Source organism: Schistocerca serialis, chromosome 12 (assembly GCF_023864345.2).
Source record: "Schistocerca serialis cubense isolate TAMUIC-IGC-003099 chromosome 12, iqSchSeri2.2, whole genome shotgun sequence".
NCBI lineage: Eukaryota > Metazoa > Arthropoda > Insecta > Orthoptera > Acrididae > Schistocerca > Schistocerca serialis.
This window is the reverse complement of record NC_064649.1, coordinates 105,001,675-105,029,594: the sequence shown is the minus strand read 5'-3', so window position 1 is coordinate 105,029,594 and position 27,920 is coordinate 105,001,675. Positions and strand designations below refer to the sequence as shown.

Here is a 27,920-nt window from a genome sequence, read left to right as displayed (position 1 = left end):
CCTAATCAAGTTGTGCCACAAATTTCTCTTCTCCCCAGTTCTATTCAATATCCCCTCATTAGTTATGTGATCTACCCATCTAATCTTCAAGATTCTTCTGTAGCACCACATTTCGAAAGCTTCTATTTTCTTCTTGTCTAAACTATTTATCATCCACGTTTCACTTCCATACATGGCTACACTCCATACAAATACTTTCAGAAATGACTTCTTGACACTTAAATCTATACTCAACGTTAACAAATTTCTCTTCTTCAGAAACGCTTTCCTTGCCATTGCCGTCTACATTTTACATCCTCTCTACTTCGACCATCATCAGTTATTTTGCTCCCCAAATAGCAAAACTCATCCATTACTTTAAGTGTCTCATTTCCTAATCTAATTCTCTCAGTCTCACCCGATTTAATTCAACTACATTCCATTATCCTCATTTTGCTTTTGTTGATGTTCATCTTATAACCTTCTTTCAAGACACTGTCCATTCCGTTCAGCTGCTCTTCCAGGTCCTATGCTGTCTCTGACAGAATTACAATGTCATCAGAAAACCTCAAAGTTTTTATTTCTTCTCCATGCATTTTAATTCTTACTCCAAATTTTTCTTTTGTTTCCTTTACTGCTTGCTCAATATACAGATTGAATAACGTCAGGGAGAGGCTACAACCCTGTCTCACTCCCTTCCCAACCACTGCTTCCCTTTCATGCCCCTCGACTCTTACAACTGCCATCTGCTTTCTGTACAAATTGTAAATAGCCTTTCGATCCCTGTATTTTACCCCTGCCACCTTCAGAATTTGAAAGAGAGTATTCCAGACAACATTGTCAAAAGCTTTCTCTAAGTCTAAAAATGCTAGAAATGTAGGTTTGCCTTTCCTTAATCTATCTTTTAAGACAAGTCGTAGGGTTAGTATTGCCTCACATGTTCCATCATTTCTACAGAATCCAAACTGTTCTTCCCCGAGGTCAGCTTCTATCAGGTTTCCATTCGTCTGGAAACTATAGAGTTGTACATATCACAAAAACAAATAAACGGTCAGTCTTCTTCCCACAAATAAATTTTAAAATTTGTGATTTATAAAACTCAATAAGCGTAAATTGCAGTTCTAGGTTAAAAACACAGAATTGTCTGAGATTTTATGAAATTCCCTGAGATTTCCCCAATTAGTCCAGGTTTTCCTGAAGAATCTTTACCCTGCAGCAGCGCCTCGCCTTACGACAATCGGATCTTTGGCTGCTTCGGTGGTGGTATGTCCACACATTTCCACAGCTCGTTCTGCTCCTTTGTCTCAGGGTTACTGTAAAAACAAATTAGGACAATTAGATATAAATCATGCAGCGAGGGCACTGGTACGCTGCTTGTCTATGTCCCTTTTCTGACCTACCATACTGGTGCACCCTCCCCCCCCCCCCCCCCCTTTTCACCTTTGCCCACCCGCACCCTCACTATAGGTGCACTCTCTCTCACTATCTACATCTACATCTACATTTATACACTGCAAGCCACCCAATGGTGTGTGGCGGAGGGCACTTTACGTGCCACTGTCATTACCTCCCTTTCCTGTTCCAGTCGCGTATGGTTCGCGGGAAGAACGACTGTCTGAAAGCCTCCCTGCACACTCTAATCTCTCTAATTTTACATTTGTGATCTCCTCGGGAGGTATAAGTAGGGGGAAGCAATATATTTTATGCCTTGTCCAGAAATGCACCCTCTCGAAACCTGGCGAGCAAGCTACACCGCAATGCAGAGCGCCTCTCTTGCAGAGTCTGCCACTTAAGTTTGTTAAACATCTCCGTAACGCTATCATGGTTACCAAATAACCCTGTGACGAAACGCGCCGAATGAACACTTCCCGATCTTTCCGACGTATACTCTATCCACTATTACTTCCAAAGGATTTCCAGTGTGTTTCTTTTACGTTTATGTGTGTATCGATAGTCAAACACCTTTTGCCTTCTGAAGTTGAACAGTGAACTGTGTTTGATATCGAGAATAGTGAATTTGGTAATGGAGGAGAGCACTGAGGGTGAAAATTATAGAGGTTGACCAACACTTGACTATTGTAAGTGGATTCGACACATGTGGACCACCACATTGGGATCACAGATTTACTTCAAACTTTGTACACCTTTAGTAGGCCATTAAAACAAAATAATGTACAAGTTGTAAGGTGTGAGAAAATCGTGAAAGAAATTTTACGCATCTACTACATGGTTTATGAAGCTGTGCGTAGGTGCCAGCATTAGCGCTAAAAGTGATCTGCTGGTTACAGTCGGAGTCTCTTAAGACTAACGTGTGCGAGGCGATGCTTTATCTCCCACTCAAACCTTCATATCCGTAGCACAAGTGTAAATTCTGTGATATTCAAAAAATTTGCACTTACACTATTCATTCTTGCTGTATTAGCAACGTCTCACTGGTAAGTGTCAAATGGGGGCTTCATGTGTATCCGAAGCATCGAGGTGCAAAGTATTTCCGGGTACCTTACCAGATTGCATGTATAAAGTATTTTGCAAATCACAGGCATAAATTTTCAGGAAAATGAATAGTTTCTTCATTTACATGTCAACAATTGTCAATATGTTTGTTCTAATAATTGAATTTAATTAAAATCAGCAAGTAGTCAAATAACATGAAAGTCACTGAAACTTCATGCAAATAAATGTAGTTTTTTTAATTATGTTACCTCTCAAATGTCAAACTAAATAATATGACCAGTAATGATGGGAGCAGAAGAAAAGAATTAAAATTTGTGCCACAGTCGGGACTTGAACCCATGTCTTCTTGCTTACTAGGCAGAAATGCTAACCACTGCACCACCGCGGCACTATAGTCAACATTGCTGCACAAACTACCCACGTCAAATGCCCTCCCCAACACAAACTTCAGTTCCTATCTTCAGCTTATTTTCCCCCTACATTGTCACTGTTGCCAGAGCTCTCTGGCACTGGAATAGCAACCCAGTGTTGGACGTAACAGGGAAGCCCTGTACCATAGGTGATCTTATAGGTCTTATAATTAAATACTCCCTGAGACATTTAAGTCTCATCTTTATCTACAGTAATGATGGAAGCAGAAGAAATAAATTAAAATTTGTTAAAATTTCTGCCTAGTAAGCAAGAAGACCTGGGTTCGAGTCCCGGCTGTAGAAAAAATTTTAATTAATTTCTTCCACTTCCATCATTATCATAGATTAGACTTAAATGTCTTGCGGAAAATTCAATTACAATATGATCAGTGGTGAAAAAAATATAGATTACAAATTAAATTTGAGTGGGAGTCCAACCGTCACCCCACATACATTCATCTTACAAAGCTCAAATGCTAATCACTTGACCACCACAAACTACAACATTCTGTGCCTAGCACAGATACACACATTACATAATGGGCATGTAAAACTTCTGTTATGACTTTCTCAGAACTGCCAGAGTATTGCACCTTACTACTTGCAAATTATGTTGTTTTAATGGCCTACTAAAGGTGTACAAAATTTGAAGTAAATCTGTGATCCCAATGTGGTGCCCCCCTCTTGTCAGTAATTAAGCAGAGATGAACAGACACTCACAGAATCCACTACCGTAGGAAGTTGCATCTAACAAATCTTTAGAGTGAAGACTTTGACGACAGTTTTTGACACATAATGATAGAATATATGTAGCCCTATAAACATTCCACAGCAAAATATCATTCATTCAAATAATGTCGCAGAATAATGAATAAATCACAAGAAAATAAAACAATTCTTTTAAAAACCTTAGCATGAACTGAGAGTCTGAGGAATAGAAAAAAATTAGAAAATGATAAAAATGCGTAAATGATATAGCTTTGAAGAGTCCATGACACCCTTCAACTGTGGGAAAAGGAAAATCTTAAGAGAGTATATGGAATAACGTTTACATAAAACTGTATTACATCTTTATAAAATGCATTGGAAGCCTAAAATTGTACCAAAAAGATTGGAAAAGGCCATGGTGTTAGTAAACACTGCACTGTTTTCTGTTATTTATTGCAGTGGGGTTTGATGTATTTTATACACTACATTTACTGACAATGGTTGTGAAACTCAGTTTAAGATATATAGAAGTTGAATACTACTTCTAAAGCTAAAATTGCCTCTCTTAGTTCATGCACAAACTGAGGAAACTGAACAAACTATGATTTTCCTTAATGGAATGATAACTATTGTAATGGCACTCAAAAGCTCTTGAAAAAAATAAAACTACAGTGATGTACCGGTTATTAATATTGGCATTGAAACTTTCCAGTAAGACACTTGAGAAATGAGCCAAAAATGAGATGCAAGGTGGCTAGATCCTGCTATTGATAAGCCAGCTGGCATATAAATGCCTTTACCCTGTATCTACATTGTGTAAAGTAGGGCCAACAGGAATTACATTTAGTCTCAGCAGCATAGGCCTACTTTTGTGTTGCATATAACAATGGAGCCTGGCACAAGAGCCCCACTCAGAGTTTACATTGCCGTAATCGATTCCAACTGCCTCACTTTTCAATTGTAGCTCACTTCTCAGATACTTTGGTGAAAAGTTTCAATCCCAACATCAACAAACATTATATCGCCGTACTCATATTTTCGAGATGTTTCGAGTGTCATTAAAAGTGTGTATAATTCCACAAAAAAAACATAGCTGCTTCAACATCTCTGTTATTACAGCAGATTAGTCAACACAGCTAAACTACATGCTCCTCTACGTACGAGCATATGCTGAAGATAGGGCTCAAGTTATCACTGTAGGAAAACAAACAAACAAAAACACACACACACACACACACACACACACACACACACACACACACACACACTGTGTTAGTGTGTGTGTGTGTGTGTGTGTGTGTGTGTGTGTGTGTGTGTGTGTGTAAGAGAGGGGAGGGGGGGACATTCGTTCACACACCAGACTGGAAACCAAAATGATAATGTACTCACCAGTTTTGCCACGCTTCTGACATCCAGCGCAACGTGGCAGAAGTTAAGCTGTGCGTTTTTGCCTTCAGGACATATTCCATGTCCCGTGTATTGTAATAGGGGCAGTCGGTGTGTATCTCCTCTAGCTGCGGACAGGCATCCACCAGATCACGAAGCCTTACAGGTGTCACACTCCACAAGTCCTCGAACACCACCAGACAGGTCAAATGTTCCAAGGTGGACAAGAGTCCCGCAAGTGGCCAGTTACGCAGCATGCTTTCTGGTAGTTTCAGCTTCTGTATCTTTGGGCACTTCTGAAATATATGCTTCATAGTCTGCGGGAAGAACAAATTGCAATACATCTGTTAGGAAGCAAGTCGCACATTCCACAGATTAAATCTCATTACGTAATGTAACTGTTAACCCGGAGGCAGCCGCACCTGTCGCTAATTCCCGTGGTTTCAACTATACTTTTCTTCTCAGGCAATAGCTACAGTTACATATTTTTGGTTCAGTATTTAAAATTGTTTCAATAATCAATATAAATATACTTATAACAGTGATCATAACAACAATAACCAATGTATCAACTTACACTAATACACAAAACGTATGACAAGTTTGAAAATACAGCATTCAAAGGAAAATAAATTTTTCAGAAGCATTTGATTTTGAGACATATGTGAAAGTTACTCCAATGATATCTGTATTACAGATACAGATGGGAAGTTTTATTGGATTGAGATGTAAACTGAGTGAGGATATTGTGTTCTTTCCTAAACAGCAAAGGTGGACTACAGAACAATTTTATCACAGCATCTACCTGCATTAAAAGGCACACACTTGGGTTTTTGCCTGTGCCAGGGGTACCTGCCTCAACCAGTGCTCAATATTTCACGAATGCTGTCTCCAGTGTCTCCCTTTTCCTCACAGGATATGTCACCACTGAGATAAACACTACTGTAGGTGTAAAAATGATTACCTGACAGCTTTACTGCCCCCCTCCCCCCCCCCCCCCCAAAAAAAATCACTTGCCGCCCATCCCATCCCACCCCCACCACCACCCCCACCCCCCAAGAGTTTCTGATCTGATTTTGGTACTCATTCTGAATGTTACTATCACTTTCAGATTCTCTGGGTTCAGAGGAACTATCAGTTATATATATTGTTGGAACATAAGGATGTAATGAAGCAAAATGGGGCATTACATAATGAACAGATAAAAACTAAACTCCGCCCGATCAGGTCATGAAGGCCCAACGGTACCGACCCCTTCAGCCCACAGGTGTCACTGGATGCAAGATAAGGAGAGGCATGTGGTCTGCATTCTCTCAGCTGTATGTCAGATTATGAGGCCAATAATGGACAGACGGATGCCAGTTATTTTGGACATTGTGATACTAATACGTGATATTTTATACATATAAAACTTGTAAATGTATAGTCCTACACTTGTCATATTTATAGAAGTTGATAAGACTGAGACAAAATTAGGCAATTAATATGCAAATTTAATTAACTTATGCAAATATCAGAATGGGTGTGAGACAAGGTGATGATATTTCACCACTGTTATTTAATCTGGTCCTAGAGAAAGCAATCCCAGTAATGAAAAGAGAAAACAAAGAGGTGACACTAAACGGTAGGACAGATTTATTGGGTTACGCAGACGACATCACAGTTCTAGCAGAATCAGAGGAAGAGATGGCAGGAACCGTAGAGGACCTAGCGCAAAATGCAAGTAAGATCGGGTTACAGATTAATGCAGAAAAGACCGCGGCAATGGAGGTATTAAGAGAACCCCTAATGACACCCCATTAAAGGTAGAGATATAGAAATTTGCTAAAGCGAAAAATTGCAAATACCTCGGTACATGGGTGAAAAGGCAAAATAATTTAAAACAGGAAATAAACCAATGTATTGTGAAAGGGTGTAAAACATATTTCAGTCTAAAGTAGACAATGTCATCCAAGAATCTGTCAATTAAGACCAAACCTAAAGCATACAATGCCACGATAGTGCTAGTATTGTTGGTCTTCAAAAGAAAAATTATGAGAAGGATCTTTGGACCTGTCCAGGAAGGGAGCTCATGGAGACATAGAAAAAACCAAGAATCGTATGAGCTGATGAGGCAACCGAACATCGTTCAAAAACTGAAAGCGCCACAATGCTAGATCAGACACCTCTTGGGCAAAAGCCTTACTTATGGGGAGATATGATGGTACCCGTCCGATCGGAAGACCCACTACAGGTTCCTCGATCGCTGATTTGATAGACTGAGAAATAACGCCGAGTTGAACTCGCAAGGGCTTAAGTCACGGAAGTGCAGTAGGTGATATAGCACTTAGCAGCCCCATCAGTCAAACAAATCAGTAACAGCTTGCACTGTACGTGCTTGAGCATTGTCCTACAAAATGATGGTCAGGTCCTGCAGAAAGTGTCATCACTTCTGTCTCTAAGCTGGTCGTAGGTTGTGTTCCAAAAATGAACAGCATATGGACAGAAGTAATGACACTTCTGTCACGGATTGCACGGCCCCTCCTGCCAGAGGTTGCAGTCCTCCCTTGGGCATTGGTGCATGCATTTTTCTTAGCTTAAGCTAGTTTAAGTAGTGTGTAAGTCTAGGGACTGATGACCTCAACAGTTTGGTCCCTTAGGAATTCACACACATTTGAACATTTTTATGACACTTTCTGCAGGACCTGGCCATCATTTTGCAGGACAATGCTCAAGCAAGTACAGTGCAAGCTGTTACTGATTTGTTTGACTGGTGGGGCTGCTAACTGCTATACCACCTACTTCACTCCCCTGGTTTAATCCTTCCTAAGTTCAAATCAATTTCTAAACTGAAGGAAATACTTCACGGCATTCACTTCAGAACTGCTACAAATTGTCAGGCAATAGACCACTGCACAAACTGTCAACACAACTGGCACTGCTAAGAGTATCCTATGACTTCCACATCGCTGCCAATGGGTCATACACAATGCTCGTCACTACTCTGAAGGTCAGTAAAACTTTGAAATACCTATATATTTTGTACCAGCCATAAATAAATAGTTGCCACTATTAAAGTTCCAACCCTCATATGTTGCCTGTGTTACTAGGAAAACAACTTCTCCCCCAATTGCTTCACCTGGTCCTACTCAACTCAACAAGCCACCTTCCTAGATGTTGACCTCCACCTCAAAGGTGGCTACATCAGTACCTCCATCCATATCAAACCTACTAACCACCAGCAATACCTCCACTTCAACAGCTGCCACCCATTTTATATCAAGAAGTCCCTTCCGTACAGCCAGCCACCCGTGGTCGTCGCATCTGCAGTGACGAACAGTCCCTCTCCAAATATACCGAGGGTCTCACTGAAGCCTTCACTGACCGTAATTATCCTCCCCCATCCTTGTACAAAACAAATCTCTCATGCCTTATCTTGCCAGTTTCTCACCACCTCCCAAAGTCGAACAGTCCGGCCACAGAGGAGCATTCCCCTTGTAACTCACTACCACCCGGGACTGGAGCAACTGAATTACATTCTCCGCCAGGGTTTCGATTACCTCTTGTCGTACCCTGAAATGAGGAATGTCCTACCCACTATCCTTCCCACCCATCCACCAAACATACACAATATCCTCATCCATTCTTACACAATCCCTGCTCCCAATCCCTTACCTCATGGCTCATGCCCCTGTAATAGACCGAGATGCAGGACCTGTCCCATACATCCTCCTACCACCACCTACTCCAGTCCAGTCACTAACATTACCTATCACACCAAAGGCAGGGCTACCTGCGAAACCAGTCATGTGATTTACAAACTAAGCTGCAACCACTGTGCTGCATTCTATGCAGGCATGACAACCAACAAGCTGTCTGTCCACATGAATGGCCATCGACAAACTGTGACCAAAAAACAAGTGGACCACCCTGTAGCTGAACACGCTGCCAAACATGATACCCCTCATTTCAATGACTGCTTCACAGCCAGTGCCATTTGGATACTTCCCACCGACACCAGCTTTTCTGAATTGCGCAGGTGGGAACTTTCCCTGCAATACATCCTACATTCCCGTAACCCTCCTGTCCTCAAACTTCATTAGTCACTGTCCTCACCCATCCAGCCCCCTCCCTGTTCCCATTCCAGCACTACACAGCTGTCATTTCACCGCCACACCCAGTCTTCTAATTTCTTTTATTTTTATTTTTATTTTTCTCCTATCCGCTACTTACCCCCTCTCCCCCCTCCATACCTTCTCTCCTACCCTCCGTCTAAACCGCAACACTTCACTTCACTGCCACTCCCACCATACTATCCTCCCCCTCCCTGCACCAGCCTCCTCCTTACCCCCACCCAGTCGCCACTCCCATCATGCACTGGTGCTGCCGCTCGCAGTGTAGTTTCAGCTCTCTGAGACTGCAGACGTGTGTGCAAGTTGCGCTTGCGTGAGTGTGTGTGTCGACTGCTGGCAAAGGCCTTAATGACCGAAAGCTACAATTGTGTGAATCTTTTTATTGTGCCTACCGTGGCTCGGCATCTCTGCTACATGGAGAGTAGCAACTTTCCTTCTCTCATATTATTTTCCTTTACTAGGGTGTAATTGTTGGGTTTTTTTTTTTTTTTTTTGTTTGTGGTTTTAGGGCGCAAAACTTCTATGGTCATTAGCGCCCAGCCCGTGACGTAGAAAACAGGAAAAAAACGAAATTTAAAATCAGCAGCAATGGAAACATAGTCAGAAAATTGGAGAAACTAAAGGCAGAAGGAATGCTTAAAAGTCCACTATAGAAAGGGGTTGGTTGTCCACAAAAAAAAGCTTCAAATGACTGACGTCATTTCACTGTCACTAATAAACTGTAAAACGCGGTCAGCTGAGCGCGTGTCATCTGCTAAAATCGACGATAGATCAGGCGATAGCTGTAGACGGGAGCGTAACGGATTAAAATAGGGGCATTCAATTAAAAGGTGTCTGACCGTCCACAGCTGAGAGCAGTGGGGACAGAGTGGGCGAGGATCACCGCTTAAAAGATGTCGATGACTAAAAAGACAGTGCCCTATCCGGAGTCGAGCTAAAATTACCTCCTCCCGACGACGCGTTCGGGAGGAAGAGGTCCAAGCGCAAGGAACGGCTTTCACTTCCCGCAATTTATTGTGGGGAAGTGTTGACCAATGCGCATGCCATAAATGAGTAACTTGGCGACATAAACCGCTCCGTAGATCGGTAAACGGAAGAGACTGAAGAGCTGGCCGAGGAAGAGAGACTGCAGCCTTGGCCGCTATATCGGCCGCCTCATTTCCACAGATACCAGCGTGTCCCGGGAGCCAGAGGAACGCCACTGAGACGCCCCCCAGGTGGAGCAAGCGCAGACAGTCCTGAATCCGGTGGACCAGAGGGTGCACAGGGTAAAGAGCTTGGAGACTTAGGAGAGAGCTGAGAGAATCTGAGCAGATTACGTACTGTATCCGCTGATGGCGGCGGATGTAGTGGACAGCCTGGAGAACAGCGTAAAGCTCTGCAGTATAAACCGAACACTGGTCGGGAAGCCGAAAGTGATTTGGGGTGTCGCCAACAATATAGGCACTCCCTACACCTAACGATGTTTTCGAGCCATCGGTGTAAATAAATGTGGCTTCCGTCATTTGTGCACATAGAGCAGCAAATGCCCGACGGTAAACAAGTGTAGCGGTACCATCTTTGGGAAATTGACATAGGTCTCTGAGCAAGTCGATCCGGGGACGGTGCCAAGGCGGTGCTGTACCCCAAGTTGTCAAGAAGGTTTTAGGAAAGCGGAAGGAAAGAGAATGGAGCAGTTGACGGAAGCGGACTCCCGGGGGTAGTAGGGAGGAGGAGCGGCCTGAATACCCGACATCAAAGGAGGCGTCGAAAAAAAGGTTATGGGCTGGATTAGCAGGCATGGAAGACAGATGGCTAGCATAACGACTCAGAAGGACTGCCCGCCGATTGGACAGCGGAGGTTCAGCAGTCTCAGCATAAAGGCTTTCCACAGGGCTGGTGTAAAAAGCTCCAGACACTAAACGTAATCCACGGTGGTGGATAGAGTCGAGACGCCGAAGAATAGACGGCCGAGCAGAGGAGTAGACTATGCTTCCATAATCCAATTTCGAGCGCACTAAGGCGCGATAGAGGCGGAGAAGGACCACCCGGTCCGCTCCCCAAGAGGTACCATTCAGGACACGGAGGGTGTTAAGGGAACGCAGACAGCGAGCCGAAAGAGAGGAAACGTGGGAGGACCAGCACAGTTTTCTGTCAAACATAAGACCCAAGAATTTAGCGACGTCGGAAAACGGAAGGTTGACAGGACCTAGATGTAAGGAGGGCGGAAGAAACTCCTTACGTCGCCAAAAATTAACACAAACGGTCTTACTGGGTGAGAAACGGAAGCCGGTTTCGATGCTCCACGAGTAGAGGCGATCGAGACATCCTTGAAGACGTCTTTCAAGAAGGCTGGTCCTTTGAGAACTGTAGTAGATCGCAAAATCGTCCACAAAGAGGGAGCCCGAGACATCAGGAAGGAGACAATCCATAATTGGATTAATGGCGATGGCAAACAGTACAACACTCAGCACGGAGCCCTGGGGTACCCCGTTTTCTTGGGAGAAAGTACGGGAGAGAGTAGTGTTCACCCGCACCCTAAATGTGCGCTCTGCCATAAATTCGCGAAGAAAAAGGGGCAGCCGGCCTCGAAAGCCCCAAGAGAACAGTGTGCGGAGGATGCCTGTCCTCCAACAGGTATCGTACGCTCTCTCCAGATCAAAAAATATTGCTACCGTTTGGCGTTTCCGGAGAAAATTGTTCATGATATAAGTGGAGAGAGCAACAAGATGGTCAACAACAGAACGATGCTTTCGGAATCCGCATTGGGCTGGTGTTAAAAGACTGCGGGACTCCAGCCACCAAGCTAAACGGTAATTCACCATACGCTCCAAAACCTTACAGACACTACTCGTGAGAGAAATGGGGCGATAGCTAGAGGGGAGATGTTTGTCCTTTCCAGGTTTCGGAACGGGAACGACAATAGCTTCCCGCCATCGCCTGGGAAAGGTACTGTCGGTCCAAATTCGATTATAAAGGCGAAGGAGGTGACGCAGGCTATGGGTTGATAAATGCAGCAACATTTGGACATGGATACCATCCGGTCCTGGGGCGGAGGAGCGAGAAGTAGAGAGTGCATGTTGGAGTTCGCGCATGGAGAAAACAGTATTGTAGCTTTCGCGATTTTGAGAGGAGAAAGCAAGATGCCGCACTTCTGCTGCACGTTTCTTCGGGAGAAACGCTGGCGGGTAATTTGAAGAGCTCGAAATCTCAGCAAAGTGCTGACCCAATGAGTTAGAAATTGCGACGGGGTCCACTAAGGTATCATGCGCGACAGTGAGCCCAGAGACCGGGGAGAAACTAGGCGCGCCTGAGAACCGTCGAAGCCGACTCCAAACTTCCGAGGAGGGAGTGAAGTTGTTAAATGAGCTAGTAAAGAATTTCCAGCTTGCCTTCTTGCTATCGCGGATGACGCGACGGCATCGCGCACGGAGCTGCTTATATCGGATACAGTTGGCCAAAGTTGGATGGTGACGGAAAATGCGAAGAGCACGTCGCCGCTCACGTATTGCGTCACGGCAGGCCTCGTTCCACCAAGGAACTGGAGGGCGCCGGGGCAATTCGGAGGTGCGTGGTATTGAACGTTCCGCAGCTGTGAGAATAACGTCGGTAAAATGTGTGACCTCATCGTCGACGCTGGGAAAGCGACGGTCATCGAATGTCGCTAGAGACGAAAAAAGTGTCCAATCGGCTTGGGCAAACTTCCAGCGTCGCGAGCGCATATATGGCAGTTGAGGCTGCAGTCGAAGAACACATGGAAAGTGGTCACTCGAGTGTGTATCATCAAGGGCGAACCATTCGAAGCGCCGAGCTAGCGGAACAGTACCGACCGCAAGGTCCAAATGGGATAAATTTGCCGTGGAGGCAGACAAAAATGTAGGGACCCCAGTGTTGAGGCAGACTAGATCCGCTTGGTGGAAGACGTCTAGCAATAGTGAGCCACGTGGACAAGGATGTGGAGATCCCCAAAGCGGGTGGTGGGCATTGAAGTCCCCAACCAGCAAATAGGGGGGTGGAAGCTGATCAAGAAGATGAAGGAGATCAGCTCGTGCCATTGGTGTAGACGATGGAATGTATACCGTACAAAGAGAGAACGTGTATCCAGAAAGGGAAAGACGGACGGCGGCAGCTTGGAAGGAAGTGTTTAAGGGGATTGGGTGATAATGGAGAGTATCATGGAGCAGAATCATGAGTCCTCCATGGGCTGGAGTGCCTTCAACTGAGGGGAGGTCATATCGGACGGACTGAAAATGAGGGAGAACAAAGCGGTCATGGGGACGCAGCTTTGTTTCCTGAAGACAGAAGATGACCGGCGAGTAGGATCGTAAGAGGATCGACAAGTCCTCCCGATTGGCGCGAATGCCGCGGATATTCCAGTGGATAATGGACATAGGGTGAACAGAAAATGGAGGAACGGCACCAAGGGTGCTGTCAACTCAACGACTGCTCAGAGCTTGCGACCGACAGCATGGAATGGCATTCAGTCGAAGGCAGAAGATCCTGATCCATAGGTTGGTCAGGAGCAGCTCCTGCCACCAACGATCGGCCAGTTGACCGGCCACCAACAGTGCGCCTCGGCGACACAGAAGATGGCCGAGGGCGATTTCCGCCAGGTGGTGCTGTAGATGGGACACGCCTTGGCGGAGAAGGAGAGGAACTGTGTTTCTTCGTAGCCTTCTTGGAGGTATGTTTAGATGAAGGAGGAACCGATGGTTGTGAAGTTGCAGTACGTAAAAACTCTTCACGAGAATGCTCTTTTTTTGTAGACTTGGCGTCTGACTTTTGGGCTCGAGATTTAGCAGAACCCGACGAAGGGTGAGCCATAGAGTGGGCAGGCGAAAGAGGTGAGGTTGAACGGGCGATCTTTGCGCTGGCCGATCTGACGACCGTGGTACTAAATGTGAGGTCGCAAGTCTGCGTGGCCGCCTCCTTTGTTGGCCGAGAAGAAGCAAGGACAGCGCTGTATTTTCCTTTCTGAGGCACGGTGGGCTGTCGACTGGCGAGTAACTTTCGAGCAGCAAAGGTCGACACCTTTTCCTTCACTCTTATTTCCTGGATCAGCTTTTCGTCCTTAAAAACAGGGCAATCTCGAGAGGAAGCAGCGTGGTCACCCATACAGTTGATGCAGCGAGGGGATGGAGGTGGACAAGCACCCTCATGGGCATCCCTGCCACACGTAACACATTTGGCCGGATTGGAACAGGACTGGCTGGTGTGATTAAACCGCTGACATCGATAGCAACGCGTAGGGTTTGGGACATAAGGGCGAACGGAAATTATCTCATACCCTGCTTTGATTTTTGATGGGAGTTGAACTTTGTCAAAAGTCAAGAAGACAGTGCGGGTTGGAATGATGTTCGAGTCAACCCTTTTCATAACCCGATGAACAGCGGTGACGCCCTGGTCAGACAGGTAGTGCTGAATTTCTTCGTCAGACAATCCATCGAGGGAGCGTGTATAAACGACTCCACGCGAGGAATTTAAGGTACGGTGCGGTTCCACCCGGACAGGGAAGGTGTGGAGCAGAGAAGTACGCAGCAATTTTTGAGCCTGGAGGGCACTGTGTGTTTCTAACAACAGGGTACCATTCCGTAATCTGGAACAAGACTTTACAGGACCCGCAATTGCGTCGACACCTTTCTGAATAATGAAAGGGTTGACCGTGGAAAAGTCGTGACCTTCGTCAGACCGAGAAACAACAAGGAACTGTGGCAACGATGGAAGAACCGTCTGTGGCTGAGACTCAGTGAACTTACGTTTGTGAGCAGACATAGTGGAAGGTGAGGAAACCATTGCGGAAGAATCCCCCATGATTACCGGCGTCTCCGATGGCGCGCTCCTCCCTTGTGGGGGCCCTCACCGAGGGCACACCCGCCTTAGGTGATTGTTCACACCTCAGGTCACACCTCCCGACATACGGACGGAGGGACCAATCGGCACTTTCGGAAGGTATCAGCTCGGGTAATCACCCCTCCCTGGGCCTGGCCTTTACCAGGGGGTACGTACGTGTCCTACCTGTCTACCCGGGGCGGGGAATTACGCGTTACCCCGTCACCGGCTACGCATGGAAGTGCGTGGGTCGGCCTTCAGACACGCACAGGGAGGAAGAAAGAGAAAGGGAAAGGAAAGAAGAGGGGGTCTCAAACGCCGCAGCGGAGAAAAGGGTAAAGAGAAGAGGGAAGGAAAGGAGATGGACAAAGGAAGGAAGAAGACATACAAGCAAGGAAGAAGAAGAATGCGGTACATTTACAAGCGTCCGTCTCCGGACGTAGGCGCAAACCATACTCCCAGAGGGGGAGAAAGTGAAGGAAAGAGCAAGAGGTGAGGGGGGGGGGGGGGGGGGTGAAGACAGGGGATGGGGAAGGATGCGGAAAGGGAAGGTATGCAGCCCATAAAGGAAGGAAGGCCACATTAGCTCGGGGCCCCGTGCTCGCTACGCACGTATCCACAAAAGAGTTGTGGATCCCCTGGGGGGGTAATTGTTGGGTGAAGTCCATAAATCTCAGTCAGTTGGCTTCAAGCTTTCTGACTATTTTCGGGTGCACAATAACAGAACATAATTCAAGAAAGTGCATGTCAGGTCCAAATTACATACGTATCGGTTGACAGGTGTATATGCTGACGACTCCAAAGAGGCCAAAACCACCTGTCTCTCATTAGAATGTAAGCTTCTGTCTAATAACTATAGCTTAAGGAACAAAAAATTATGTCACCGATTTTTATAGGCTGTACATGTCAGTTGCGAGCAATTATTAAAAACACATGATTTACACTGAAGCAACTGCAATCAAACTTTAAAGGAAAGTTGAACTTACTAAAAAGTTCACATTCTGATTACATTCAATCTGTAGTCTTGTGAGGTTTGGACAGCTTATGCAGAGCTTGCGCAGTACACGGCCTCTGATGGGACGCATAATCGTCAGTCTGCGCAGCTGCGGCATCGTGCCCACTGACCGCAGGACCTCTTCATCCGTTTGCTGGCACCTGCAGTGGACGCACTCTGAGAAATGGACCCCGCAGCAGTTCCTCCCTCGCTCCATCACATGTCTGTGAGAGAGAGGCAATGAGAAAAATTGATAACTATTCAAACTCTCATACTGAGATATATGAGGGAGGTCCCGTAAGTACCTGACCCAACAAAGGTATCACAAAAAGTTTGGAAAAAGATGTATTTATTTTTCAACAAAATCTCCTTCTCAGTGATGTTCAATAAGTTCGATACCCTTTTTATAATGACAACTGTCTAACTTCTCAAAATAGCCATTAACTGCCAACATCGTGTGTTCATTTGTTGAAAATCTCCAACCATTGAGCCATTTTTTCAAGTTTGAGAACAGAAAATATTCTGACGGGCCTAAATTTGGCGAATAGGGTGCATGAGGTAGCAATTCAAACTTTAATTAATTAATTTTGTCCATTGCAATTTGGATTTGTGAGCTGGTGCATTGTCCTGAAGAAACAACACTTTCTTCTTGGTCAAATGTGGCCATTTTTGCTCGATTTCTTCACCAAAATGTTGCAATAAGTTCGCATAATACTCAGTGTTACAGTTTTTCCTTTTTTGAGGTAGTCAATGAAAACTATCCCACGCGCATCCCAAAAAAACGGACGCCATGACCTTGCCTGCAGATGAAACGGTGTTCACCTTCTTTGGAGTCAGTTCTCCAATTTGTATCCATTGCATCGATTGTTCTTTTGTCTTGGGAGTGAAGTGGTCGTCCCATGTTTCATTCATAGTTATGAAACGGTGCAAAAAAATCACCTCTGTTGCTGCAAAACTTCACTAAACGCTCAACTGAAATACCTTCACAACGCTGTTTTTGCTTGAGTGTGAGCAAACGTGGCACAAACCTTGCACACAGTTTTCTTGTGTCCAGTTTTTCAGATAATATCTGATGTACCGCACTTTTTGAAATGCCTACTATGTTGCTAGCTCCCGCACTTTCAGTCGGTGATTATCCAGTACCACTTTGTGGATTTTCTTGAGCATTTCTGGAGTTGTCACCTCATTTGGTCAATGTTGCGATGCAAGTCTTGGCAGCTCGTACAGCCTTGTTTATACTGAACTACCCAATATTTACTGATGCCAATGAAGGAGCAGACTCTCCCAAAGTAAAATCTAGCTCAGCTTTAATATTGGTTGCACTGAGGCCTTTCAAAAAAAAATGTTGTATCACATAAGGATGACCAATTTTCTCCATTTTCACAATTTCACTCACAACATTCACTATTGATGGCTTCCACACAAATACTAAACAACGTGGTGTCTTCCCACTTGAAACATATGCTTCACAGATCATTTACTTTCTAATCCAGAGATATTTTTCAATAACAATTGCCATCTCTCGGTCAGGCCGTGTACTTATGGGTCCACTCTCATAAATTCCCTGTACATAATGACTCTCACAAGCTATAGAGTGGGAAGTCATATACTTTTAATTACACAGATAGAAAAAAAAATTGCAACACCAAAAGATCATTAATGTACGAGGCGTGTTTTTTAAGTAAGTACCGTTTTGCCACACCACGGCCGCAGCACTGCGGTCGGCGTTCTGCGCATGCGCACTGGGTACCTACATCTGTTGTCTACGCACTGATGCCATTACAGTCTGATTTTTCCTCGTTTACGTTGTGTACCGAGTGTTTAAGATGCCTCCGATAATCGTGAGTCTCGCCAACTGTGAAGTTCGGGCTGTTATAAGATTTCTTAGTGCTAATGGCCTAAAAGCAATAGATATTCATCATGAGATCTGTGCAGTTTATGGAGTAAACATTACGAGTGATGGAATGGTAAGAAAGTGGGTGAGAGCATTTAAAGATGGCCGCACAAATGTGCACGATGAACAACGGAGTGAGCGTCCTTCGGTAGTTAATGAAAGTTTGGTGCAGGAAGTGGACAATAAGGTGAGAGGAAACAGACGCTTTACGATTTCCTCCTTGCGGAATGACTTTCCTAATGTTTCTCGTAGTGTTTTGAATGGCATTGTAACCGAGCACTTGAATTACTGAAAATTGTGCACACGTTGGGTACCGAAAATGTTGACAGATGTGCACAAAACCATACGTTTAGACAATGCATCGACTTTCCTTGAGCGGTACCACAAAGGCGGTGATCATTTCTTAAGCCAAATTGTTACAGGCGATGTAACATGGATGGCCTACGTCACACAAGAATCAAAGCAATAGTCCATGGAATGGCAGTATTCAGATTCACAAATAAAAGTGAAGTTTAAGCAAACAATTTATGCCCGGAAAATCATGTGCACAGTTTTTTGGGACAGAAAAGGAGTATTGCTTGTGGAATTTCTGCCTCATAATGAGACAATCAATGCAACAGCTTACTGTAAGACATTGACAATCTGCGCCATTCAATTCAGAACAAAAGATGTGGCAAGTTGAGCAAGGGCACTGTTTTGCTGCAAGACAATGCCCGTCGGCATGTGGCGAACCAGACCAAAGATCTCATCACATCTCTTCGGTGGGAAACTCTAGTGCAGCCATACACGCAATTGGCATTCGTTTGCAGGAAAATACGGACTGAAATTAAAATCGTTTGTCAAACAGAAGATTGGAAAAGTTTTATATCCAGTAAAACTGGATGCCAAACCAGAAGGTATGTATATTTACGTGCATATGAATATTCAATAATTGATTATAAATTATATGTCGATGTTAATAATAACATTTCTCACCTTCAGCAGAAGTACGATTGGCCTCCTTGGGAACGCCCAAATTGGAATGAAATGCATGAAGGCCAGAAACATTATGCATATGAACAGTGGCTAATGTCACGTGTACGTCGTGGTTTGCCCATAGATCACGAACGTCCATCAACATCTGGCAGTACATCATTAGCACCGAGCTCAGAAAGTGTTCCTGAAATCGACTCTGAAGAGGACATAGAAGATTCTGACGACAACGGAGAGGATCCAAACCCTGTTCGACCATTAGTTCCTTATTCTGACTCTGACACAGAAAACAGTGCATTGAACGAAGAAACAGCTAAACGTACAGCATCGGCCCAAGAAGCAAAGGGTGCAAAGGAGGCTAAAAAAACACTTCCTGGCACAGCAGCTCCCTCAGCTAATGGAATGGGTGATTCTGCCAACACACGTGATGTGCCATTACCTGCACCGTCAATATTAGATACGGGTAACATTACCAGGTATAGAAAAGTACACAGATTTTTTACGTATGGTCTAGCATATAAAGTACTCACGCATGAAAGTGCTGTATTTATGATTACCCCTTTGGCAGAAATTCCTGTTGATCAGCCATTTTTGTACATGACCCCCTCTGAATTTGATTTATTACCACATGGTAGTACAATTGTTCATTGCTCTGCACAAGTGATTGCACGTAATCCCAGGATTGCTTTCCCAACAAATTCAAGTGACTCTGAACTTGCAACTTTAAATCAAAATAAGAATATGATTATGGGGTATGATTATGTGGGTATTAATTTAAAAATACCTGGTGTTAATGTTACGCCTACTGCATTTGGCTCATCAGCTCCTATGGAAACAAGTAGTATAGGTCATAAACGTAATTTTAATCCAATTTGGAAATCGTGGTATGGGTATAAGAACAATGAAGAATCGTTTTTAACTACAGTACCTGCCCATCAATTCGAACAACCCATTAATTTGAAATATTATTATGCCTGTGTGTCTAGTACAAATGCAAAAGGGCTGCATAATTGGGGATGGAAATGTGTTCAACCGTGTGTTTCTGAGGTAGATGCAGATTCTCGTACTGGCAGTGTTATTGTTAACTATGACTATAAACCAACATTAGGTTTTATCAAAATACCAAAAGTTGCAAATGTTGATATATTCCCTATTACAGCTACTGCACCAGGAGTACCTCGACGGTATACAATAACTGGTGATAAGCACTGTAATCCATTTATGGCATGTGACAATTTTTCAAAAACACCTTTGGAACCAGCTCAAATTCAGGAACAATTAATACAAGCTATTACTCCAGTAACGAATGATGATTTCTCTGGATATGATGATTTAATAGAAAAGGCAGATATTGCTTCTGCTGGGTACAATATTAGACTCCATGATACAAATGTCCAACCTAGTCTTCATGTAGGCATAAACCCTACATATGCTTTAAGCACTGGCAGTTTAAATAATGATATTGTTAAATATACTGATACTCAAATGTTGTTTGAAGTTATTGCTGAATGTTCTGTTTATTCAGATGGTTTGGAAACTCATTATCCCAGAGCAAATGTACCAAATGTTCAGGTATCTGATATGATTTATATGTCAAATGTGAGAAGGAACCAGGAATCATCAGTGTACAAGGGACAATATGAAATTAAACAAGCTTGAATATAATATCTTGTATTTATTGTAAAATACATTTGTATTGTACAAATTTTAAATAAATGAATTATTACATTGGAACAGTGTTTCATTTCAATAATCAATATTATACATTTGAAGTAATTGAAAGAAAGCCAAAGGATACGGCTTTTTACAAGTATTTTTTTAATTCTTCAAACTTTCTCCACCTAATTGTACGTACACGAATATCTTTAAAATCTGCGTGAGAACAAATAACTGGTTGTGAATTAGAAATTAACAGTAATGGAGTACGTCTTAATACAGCGTCTCCTTTGTACTTCACTCTGATGTTACATGCAATTCCTTCACACACTTTTTTAAAATCCTCAATTGCACGCTCCTCTAAAGAAATTTCATTTCCAACAATCACACGTCTAATAACAGCATCTTGCAATGCAAACTGATTCGTTCTATTATTACAATGCCCAATGTGCCCAACATTTAAACCAAGTGAAATTATACAATAAAAAAACCAATTTTTGCCACTATTTGGTGGACCAATAAAACATAGTGTGTTTAACTTTTTATTTGGTGCATATATATTTTTACCTTCAAATTCTTGCCATTGATACAATCCTTTCTTATTAAGCCAAGATACAAGATTTGTTAAAAATTTCGTAGCTTCGTCAGTATCATCTTCACATTGAAATAATAAAATTTTATTTAGCCAAGAAAGAGAATCTTGAAGAGTATAATAATATTCCCAAACATGTCGAATGAGAATAAAAAATATTATCTTCAGAACCAGAGCACAATAAATTTTCTATACCATGTAAATCCATTTCATTTATAGTTTTTTTATACAATTCTAAGCCCATATCAAAAAATCGTTTGAATTTAGGGTCAATCAAATTAATAAAATATGGATGAGCAGATAGTATTACATTGACTATATTTTCCGGAGGGATACAATTATAACTTAATAAAAGGGATAGTACCTTTTTCGCTGTTTTTTCAGCATTGCACCCTTTCCCTGTAACGATTGGCTGGCGCTTGCTATGAGGCCATTTACATGCTGCATCACTGGCAAGTCCGCTACCACATTGATTAACATTTCCAGTGTCTTGCCCCTCCAATACTGTGAGGGATTGCTCGACGAAACTGTTCCATTGTATAATTTCAAGCTCACCAGGCAATCGCTTATCGGTTCCTCTAAGCCGAACTTGTCCCCTACTTGGGGGTTTTTGCAAGTAGAGATATAAAAGAACATTGAGCCAGTCGTCTGACATGGCTGCGATTGCTCTAGTGCGTCTTGTTGTTTTCTTAATTTGACTGGCAATAAATCCGTCAGTTTGAAACCTACAGCGGCACCATCTTGATGAGTAGATACAGTCTTGTATGAGGTGGATGTGGTCCCCATCATGTATCCACATGATAATCTGGCCAGGGTAGGTTTGTGCAATGATATTAATTCGTCTACAGAATTCATCAACTTCGTCCTCTCCTCTGAGGACAATAACGTCAGTGTAATACCGTCTTTCAGAGATCTCAGATATTTGGAGAAGCTCTGGAAACCAAAGGACGAGACTAATGAAGAACTTTCGAATTGAGTCAAATAGTTCAAAATGGTAAAGATGTATTCGCCTAAGAGTCCATCTCCCTGTGCCAGCTTGCAATTCAATCTCGTCATTAAGTATATCATTGTCTTCTAGGACGGTGTTGGTATTTCTGCAAACAACAAATCAGCTATATCAGCGTCGTCTTCCTCTGAATCCGATACACCGCTTAACGAGCCACCACAACATACACTTCTGAACAATGGAGTATTTGCACAAAACATGCACCAAAGACTATATTGTTTAACATGTGGTGGACAAGTTACCCCATATGAAAATTATGGTGTCTTAGTTACCATATTAATTTTCATTTCAATAAGAAGTGGTTGCAGTAGCACGTTTTGCCACGAATTGTATGATTTACATAAACAGTTTTCACAAATAGTATATACAAAATGCCTGTAAGTTACTTCGTAAAAAAATGCTTTGATTTTGAATCTACTTTGCCAGAATGTACAAATGTCAAAAGAAGACATTGTGATTAAACCAAGTGTTTCCCATGGAACTGGAATTCCTGCTCTTATTTTTCCACAAGCTTCTAATGCATCATTTACGATCTCACAAATCAGTGGAACATTCTCACTTTTATTAAATATATAACATTCTGGCAACCTATAGGAATTTAACATGAAATTAAATTTCGAAACATGAAATTCCAACAGAATATCTTCCTGTATAGTTTGTATTAAATCTAACTGAAGAACATCCAAGGCATTTTGCAGTCTCCACAAACAGAAATTCGTGCAAGTTTGTACAAAGTTTCCATTGTAATAGAAGTGTACTTACTATTTATGGCAGCTCGTTAGCGACAATAGAAGTTCTCGGAGTCGATTCAGAGGACATAATGTACAGACGACAATACCATGCCCCTTATATACTGGAGTGGTTGCTAACTAACTTCAGTTATCAATACTCATATGTTTGTCACTCCAAAACGAAAACTTTCACACGTGCCAACCTTTTGCTGGTGTGGGTGCTTGCTCAGATAATTGTCCTAAAAGGACAAATTATCTCAGCGAGAAAGGGACCGCCGCCACACTGACCCTGTGGGCCCCGGTGGGTAAATGACCTCGGACGCTCGAAACATGAAGACGAGTCGTCATGTCTTCGTTTCACGAGCGCCCCGATCTTGTGCCCAGTGACTCCCATCTGCTCCTGCACTTGAAGAAACACCTGGGCGGTCAGCGTCTTCAAGACGATGACCAAGTCAAAACAGTGGTGATGCAGTGCTTAACAAGTCAGGCGGCAGACTTCTATGAGGAGGGTATTCAAAAACTGGTACAACATTATGACACGTGCCTCAATATTGACGGAAATTATGTAGAAAAATAGATTAAGGTACAGGCTTTCATGTAAAACTAAAACTATTGAGATATCTTATCATGACTTTTTTAAATTTCAAAACGGAACTTACTTAAAAAACACGCCTTGTAGAGCAATGAAATTTCGGGAATGCATTTTTCTAGCAAATATATGTATGTGATTAACGTTGCAAGCTCACAGGTTAATTCAAGTGCGAGATAAGCCATTGCAAATGGGAAATGCTGGTACATTAATAACCAGTGTAAACGTCAGACTGTCAAATGCAAACATTGAAATTGTATTGTCGTGCATGTGCCGGGTGTCAGTCTGGGCGACGGATTTCCGTGCCTGTTGCAATTGGTCTGTCAGTCAGTTAATCCTGTTTGTGGATAGACTTGTCACCTGATAATGTCCCACAAGTGCTCGATCGGAGACAGATCTGGTGATCTGGCACGCCGAGGGACGCGCCGACACACTACGAGTGTGTTGGATTACAACAGTGGTATGTGGGTGAGCATTACCCTGTCGGAAAATGCCCCTGAAATGCTGTTTACGAGCGGCAGCACAGGTCAAATCATCAAAATGACATACAAATTTGCTGTCACAGTGCACGAGATAACCATAAGAGGTCCCCTGCAGTCGTACAAAATCGCATCTCAGACCGTAGCTCCAGGTGTACGCCCATTGCATCTAGCATGCACACAGGTCGGTTCCAGGTCCTAGGCTGGCCTCCTCGTAACCGAAACACGGCCATCGCTGGCACCGAGGCGGACCCAGCTTTTGTCGGAAAACACAGCAGACCTCCATCCTGCCTCCCAGCGAGCTTTCGCTTGACACCACTGAAGTTGCAAAGTTTGGGGTCAGTGGAACGCACACTACAGGGCTTCTGCCTCACAGCTGGTCCTCAAAGTAACCGATTTGTAATAGTTCGTCGAGTCACTGTAGTGCTGACAGTTGCTCAAATTCCTTCCGCAGATGCACTACGGGTGCACCGGAGCTGCCGTGGTGCGCACAGCCACACAAACGCAACGGTCGGCTACCGCGGCAGAGTTAAGTGTCGCCTGCAACGTAGTACTGGCGCGTCCCGCCAGCTGACGCTAGAGGCGTTCCTGCCAAACAGTCAATCAGCCGTGAACTACACACGTGCACGAGCCTTTTTCCGGTGCGGATGGTCACACTATGATATCACCATCTACCAATCAGAGATCTCCAACGGCCGCCAATCGTCACTCCAGAATCAGCGAAGGAAGACTGGAGCCGGAAGAAAGGGAAGCAGGCGTCTTTCGACCCGCCACGGACTACCGCCCCAAAGATACGTCGATGCAGCCGGAACGTCCAGGTGCCAAGTCTTCGCTACGCCAGCCAACGACCCCGAACTCTGCGCCCATCTACTTCCTTGTCATCCGTCGGAAAGCGGCGAGAGAAAACCCGACAAAGGAACGTAAATTCAGTTCAGTTGCTAATATTTCAATTCAATAAGGTGGCATAGTTCTTTGGCTTGTTATAAAATTTTGGTAGGAGAAGAAGCCTTCAGTTTTTTGAAGGAAGTTTATCTTTTTGTAAAATTCAGTGGTGGCCTTGCTCCACCTAATAAAAATTTTTTGTTCACACAAGTGTGTTAATCTGCGGATATAACAGGAGACGTACCCCAAACACGACGGTCTCCCCTCTCGGTAGTGCCGTGTGGAGCGCAGTCTTCTTGCCCCCGTACGTTCTCATCACCACCACTGCCAGCTATCACATACGATGGGTATGTTCCTGCCAAGACTTTCTGCAGTATCACAAGAGGAATATCCAGCTTCTCGTAGCCCTATTACATGACATCGTTGAAATTCCGTGACGTGCCAATAATGGCATCTGTCAACTTAAAGACAATCTTGACTGGCACGAAATTTTAATAGACATCATCTTTCATATGTAGAAATACACCCAGTACAGAATCAGATACCAATGACGCCACGTCACCACGTGAGCAAAAACCAAATGTGGCAGTCTGTCAACTCAATCAGTGGGCTTGCCCCATTTAGTTATGACTTCTGTGGCAGAGAGATTTTAATGTTAATTTAAAATCAATGCACGAGGTTTCCAACATGTCTGTAGTCCAGTTTAATTTATTTGGCATCTGAAGTCTAAGGTTCAAACTTACAACATCGTCACGACAAGTACTGACTAGGCAAGCCGACACAGCACTCTGCTTTCCACAGTAATAGAAATTCACTTCATGGCATCTATCTGGTAAAAAAAAAGTCACTTAAGAACTATGAAGCTTGCATACAACAGAGCTAAGTGTCTAAAATAATCTAAAAATCTATGCTGCATTTTATTAGGTTGGTGCACATGTTCACAGCATTTTTCAGTAAGTTTAATAATCACAACAGATGAATGTAACTGAGGCTTTAGTCATCAATAATATATTCTCCTTCACTATTTACAGCAGTGTGTCAACACTGGGGTAATTTTTTGGTTCCACAACTGTAGAAATCTCTCGGTGTTGAGGCGAAGAACTCAGCAAGCAATGTTTGGTGTACACTTTCATCCAGAAAGGTCGTTCCTTGATCGAGATCTAGTGAAGACAATGGGTGTGGAGGGACTTCCTAACCCAACTCCTGTACAGTGTTTTCTGTGAGTCTACCAGATTGTGGGTTGGTGTTATCACAGAATAGCATCACTTCACAAAGTCTTCCTTCTCAGATTGTATATGCGAGACATCTCACTTGTTGCATAAAAAGTTCTCTGTTTACTCGCCATGTCAAATTTGGATAAAATCCCAAGCTTTCGATGACTACCTCCGTCATCTTCATTGGGGGTAAAACTGACTTTCGTGGACCGGTGAGACTTCCGCTTTTATAAGCAGTGGACGGCTTCTCATTGGCTGGATGACGTCACGGTGAAAACGGCACGTACGAAGGTGGCGGCCTCTATGTCCACAGATTTTGTTTACGCACTTTATCCAGCGTTGCTTGCAGCGCCATCCATCGCAACAGGCGGAGAACTGCGAGGAATGTGAGAAGTCTCCCTCTGCACTCTTTCTTTATCAACTGCGCGCTTCCATGCATTGCTGAGTGCATAGCCGGAGTCTCTGTTGAAATTATTTTCACAGAGTCTAATTTCAAGTGCTTCCCTGATGACAGAGTCCCAGTCCTTTGAAGCATGAGCCAGTATTCTTGTTTCATCGAATAAAATCTTATGTTTATTTAACGAACTGTGCTCACTCAGCTACCGCAGATTTTTCTAGATACCTCTATTTCAGGTGACGCTGATGTTCCACACAGCGATCAGCAACAGTTCTTATAGACTGGCCCACATAATTTTTGCCACACTCGCAAGGAATGCTGTAAATTCCCGGCACTCTCAGGCCAAGATTATCTTTCACGCGTCACAACATTTCCTTAATCTTCCTGGGTGGCCAGAAGACTGGACTGATTCCCTCCGGCTCAGGACTCTGCCGATCAGACCAGTCTTCCAGCCACGCAGGATGATTAAGGAAATGTTGCGACCCGTGAAAGATAATCTCGGCCTGAGAGTACCGGGAATTTACAGCATTCCTTGCTAGTGTGGCAAAAATTATGCGGGCCAGTCTATAAGAACTGTAGCCGATCGCTGTGTGGAATATCAGCGTCACCTGAAATACAGGTATCTAGAAAAATCAGTGGTGGCTGATCACAGTTTGTTAAATAAACATACGATTTTATTGGATGAAACAAGAGTATTTGCTAACGCTTCAATTTACTGGGACTCTGTCATCAGGGAAGCAGTTGAACTTAGACTCTGTGAAAATATTTCAACAGAGACTCCAGTTATGCACTCAGCAATGCATGGAAGCGCGCAGTTGATAAAGAAAGAGTGCAGAGGGAGACTTCTCACATTCCTCGCAGTTCTCCGTCTGTTGCGATGGATGGCGCTGCAAGCAACGCTGGATAAAGTGCGTAAACAAAATCTATGGACACAGAGGCCGCCACCTTCGTACGCACCATTTTCACCGTGACGTCATCCAGTCAATGAGAAGCCGTCCACTGCTTATAAAAGCGGAAGTCTCACCAGTCCACGACAGTCAGTTTTACCCCCGATGAAGATGACAGAGGTAGTCATCGAAAGCTTGGGATTTTGTCCAAATTTGTCGCGGCAAGTAAACCGAGAGCTTTTTTACGCAAGGACTCCATCACGAAAGACTTCGTAGTCTCACTTGTTGACAATAAATGTCAGCAGTGATGGTTGTAACTCAGGGAAGCAATTCGTAGTGCATCACTCCGTCGCCATTCCACGAGGTGTGTAACATCTTTTGAGGATAAGCGCATGTCTTTGTATGGAGAGTTGCTGCTGCGTTTGGGCTCGACGATTCCTTTCTTTCCCTCGTGTTAGCATAAAGACACCATTTCTCATCACCAGTAAGAACACAGGAGAAGTACAGTCGGTGTTGTTCACGAGCCAGTTGATGACGAGCAACCAGAGATGCACGTATGGCCACTCACTCATTTTTGTGGTTTGGGTTTATAATGTGTGGTATCCGTACACCCTATTTTTGAAACTTTCCCATTACAAGCAGATGTCGCACGATAGTGGAATGAATACAGTCCATCACATTTGCCAGTGCTCGAGTAGACTGACACGGACCATTGAGCATTAATGCATTTAACCCTCGAGCGGGCGCACCGTTTTTCGTTACACGAGCGG

The 27,920-nt window shown here is 43.8% G+C and overlaps 1 protein-coding gene and 1 non-coding gene across 3 annotated transcripts in view; both read right to left on the bottom strand.

Moving 5' to 3' along the window:
- The window catches only part of LOC126427905 (F-box/LRR-repeat protein 7-like), a 144,748-nt gene that overhangs the window by 61,239 nt on the left and 55,589 nt on the right, over positions 1–27,920 (bottom strand). For both annotated transcript variants that reach the window (XM_050089793.1, XM_050089792.1), the window contains exons 2-3: positions 15,844–16,075; positions 4,941–5,254 (exon numbers count right to left, since the gene is read on the bottom strand). In XM_050089793.1, the coding sequence (XP_049945750.1) occupies positions 4,941–5,254; positions 15,844–16,075 (546 nt within the window). The remainder of the gene's footprint in view (positions 1–4,940; positions 5,255–15,843; positions 16,076–27,920) is intronic.
- Trnat-agu (transfer RNA threonine (anticodon AGU)) lies at positions 2,749–2,821 on the bottom strand. The gene has a single exon. It is a non-coding gene; the product is annotated as a tRNA-Thr (tRNA).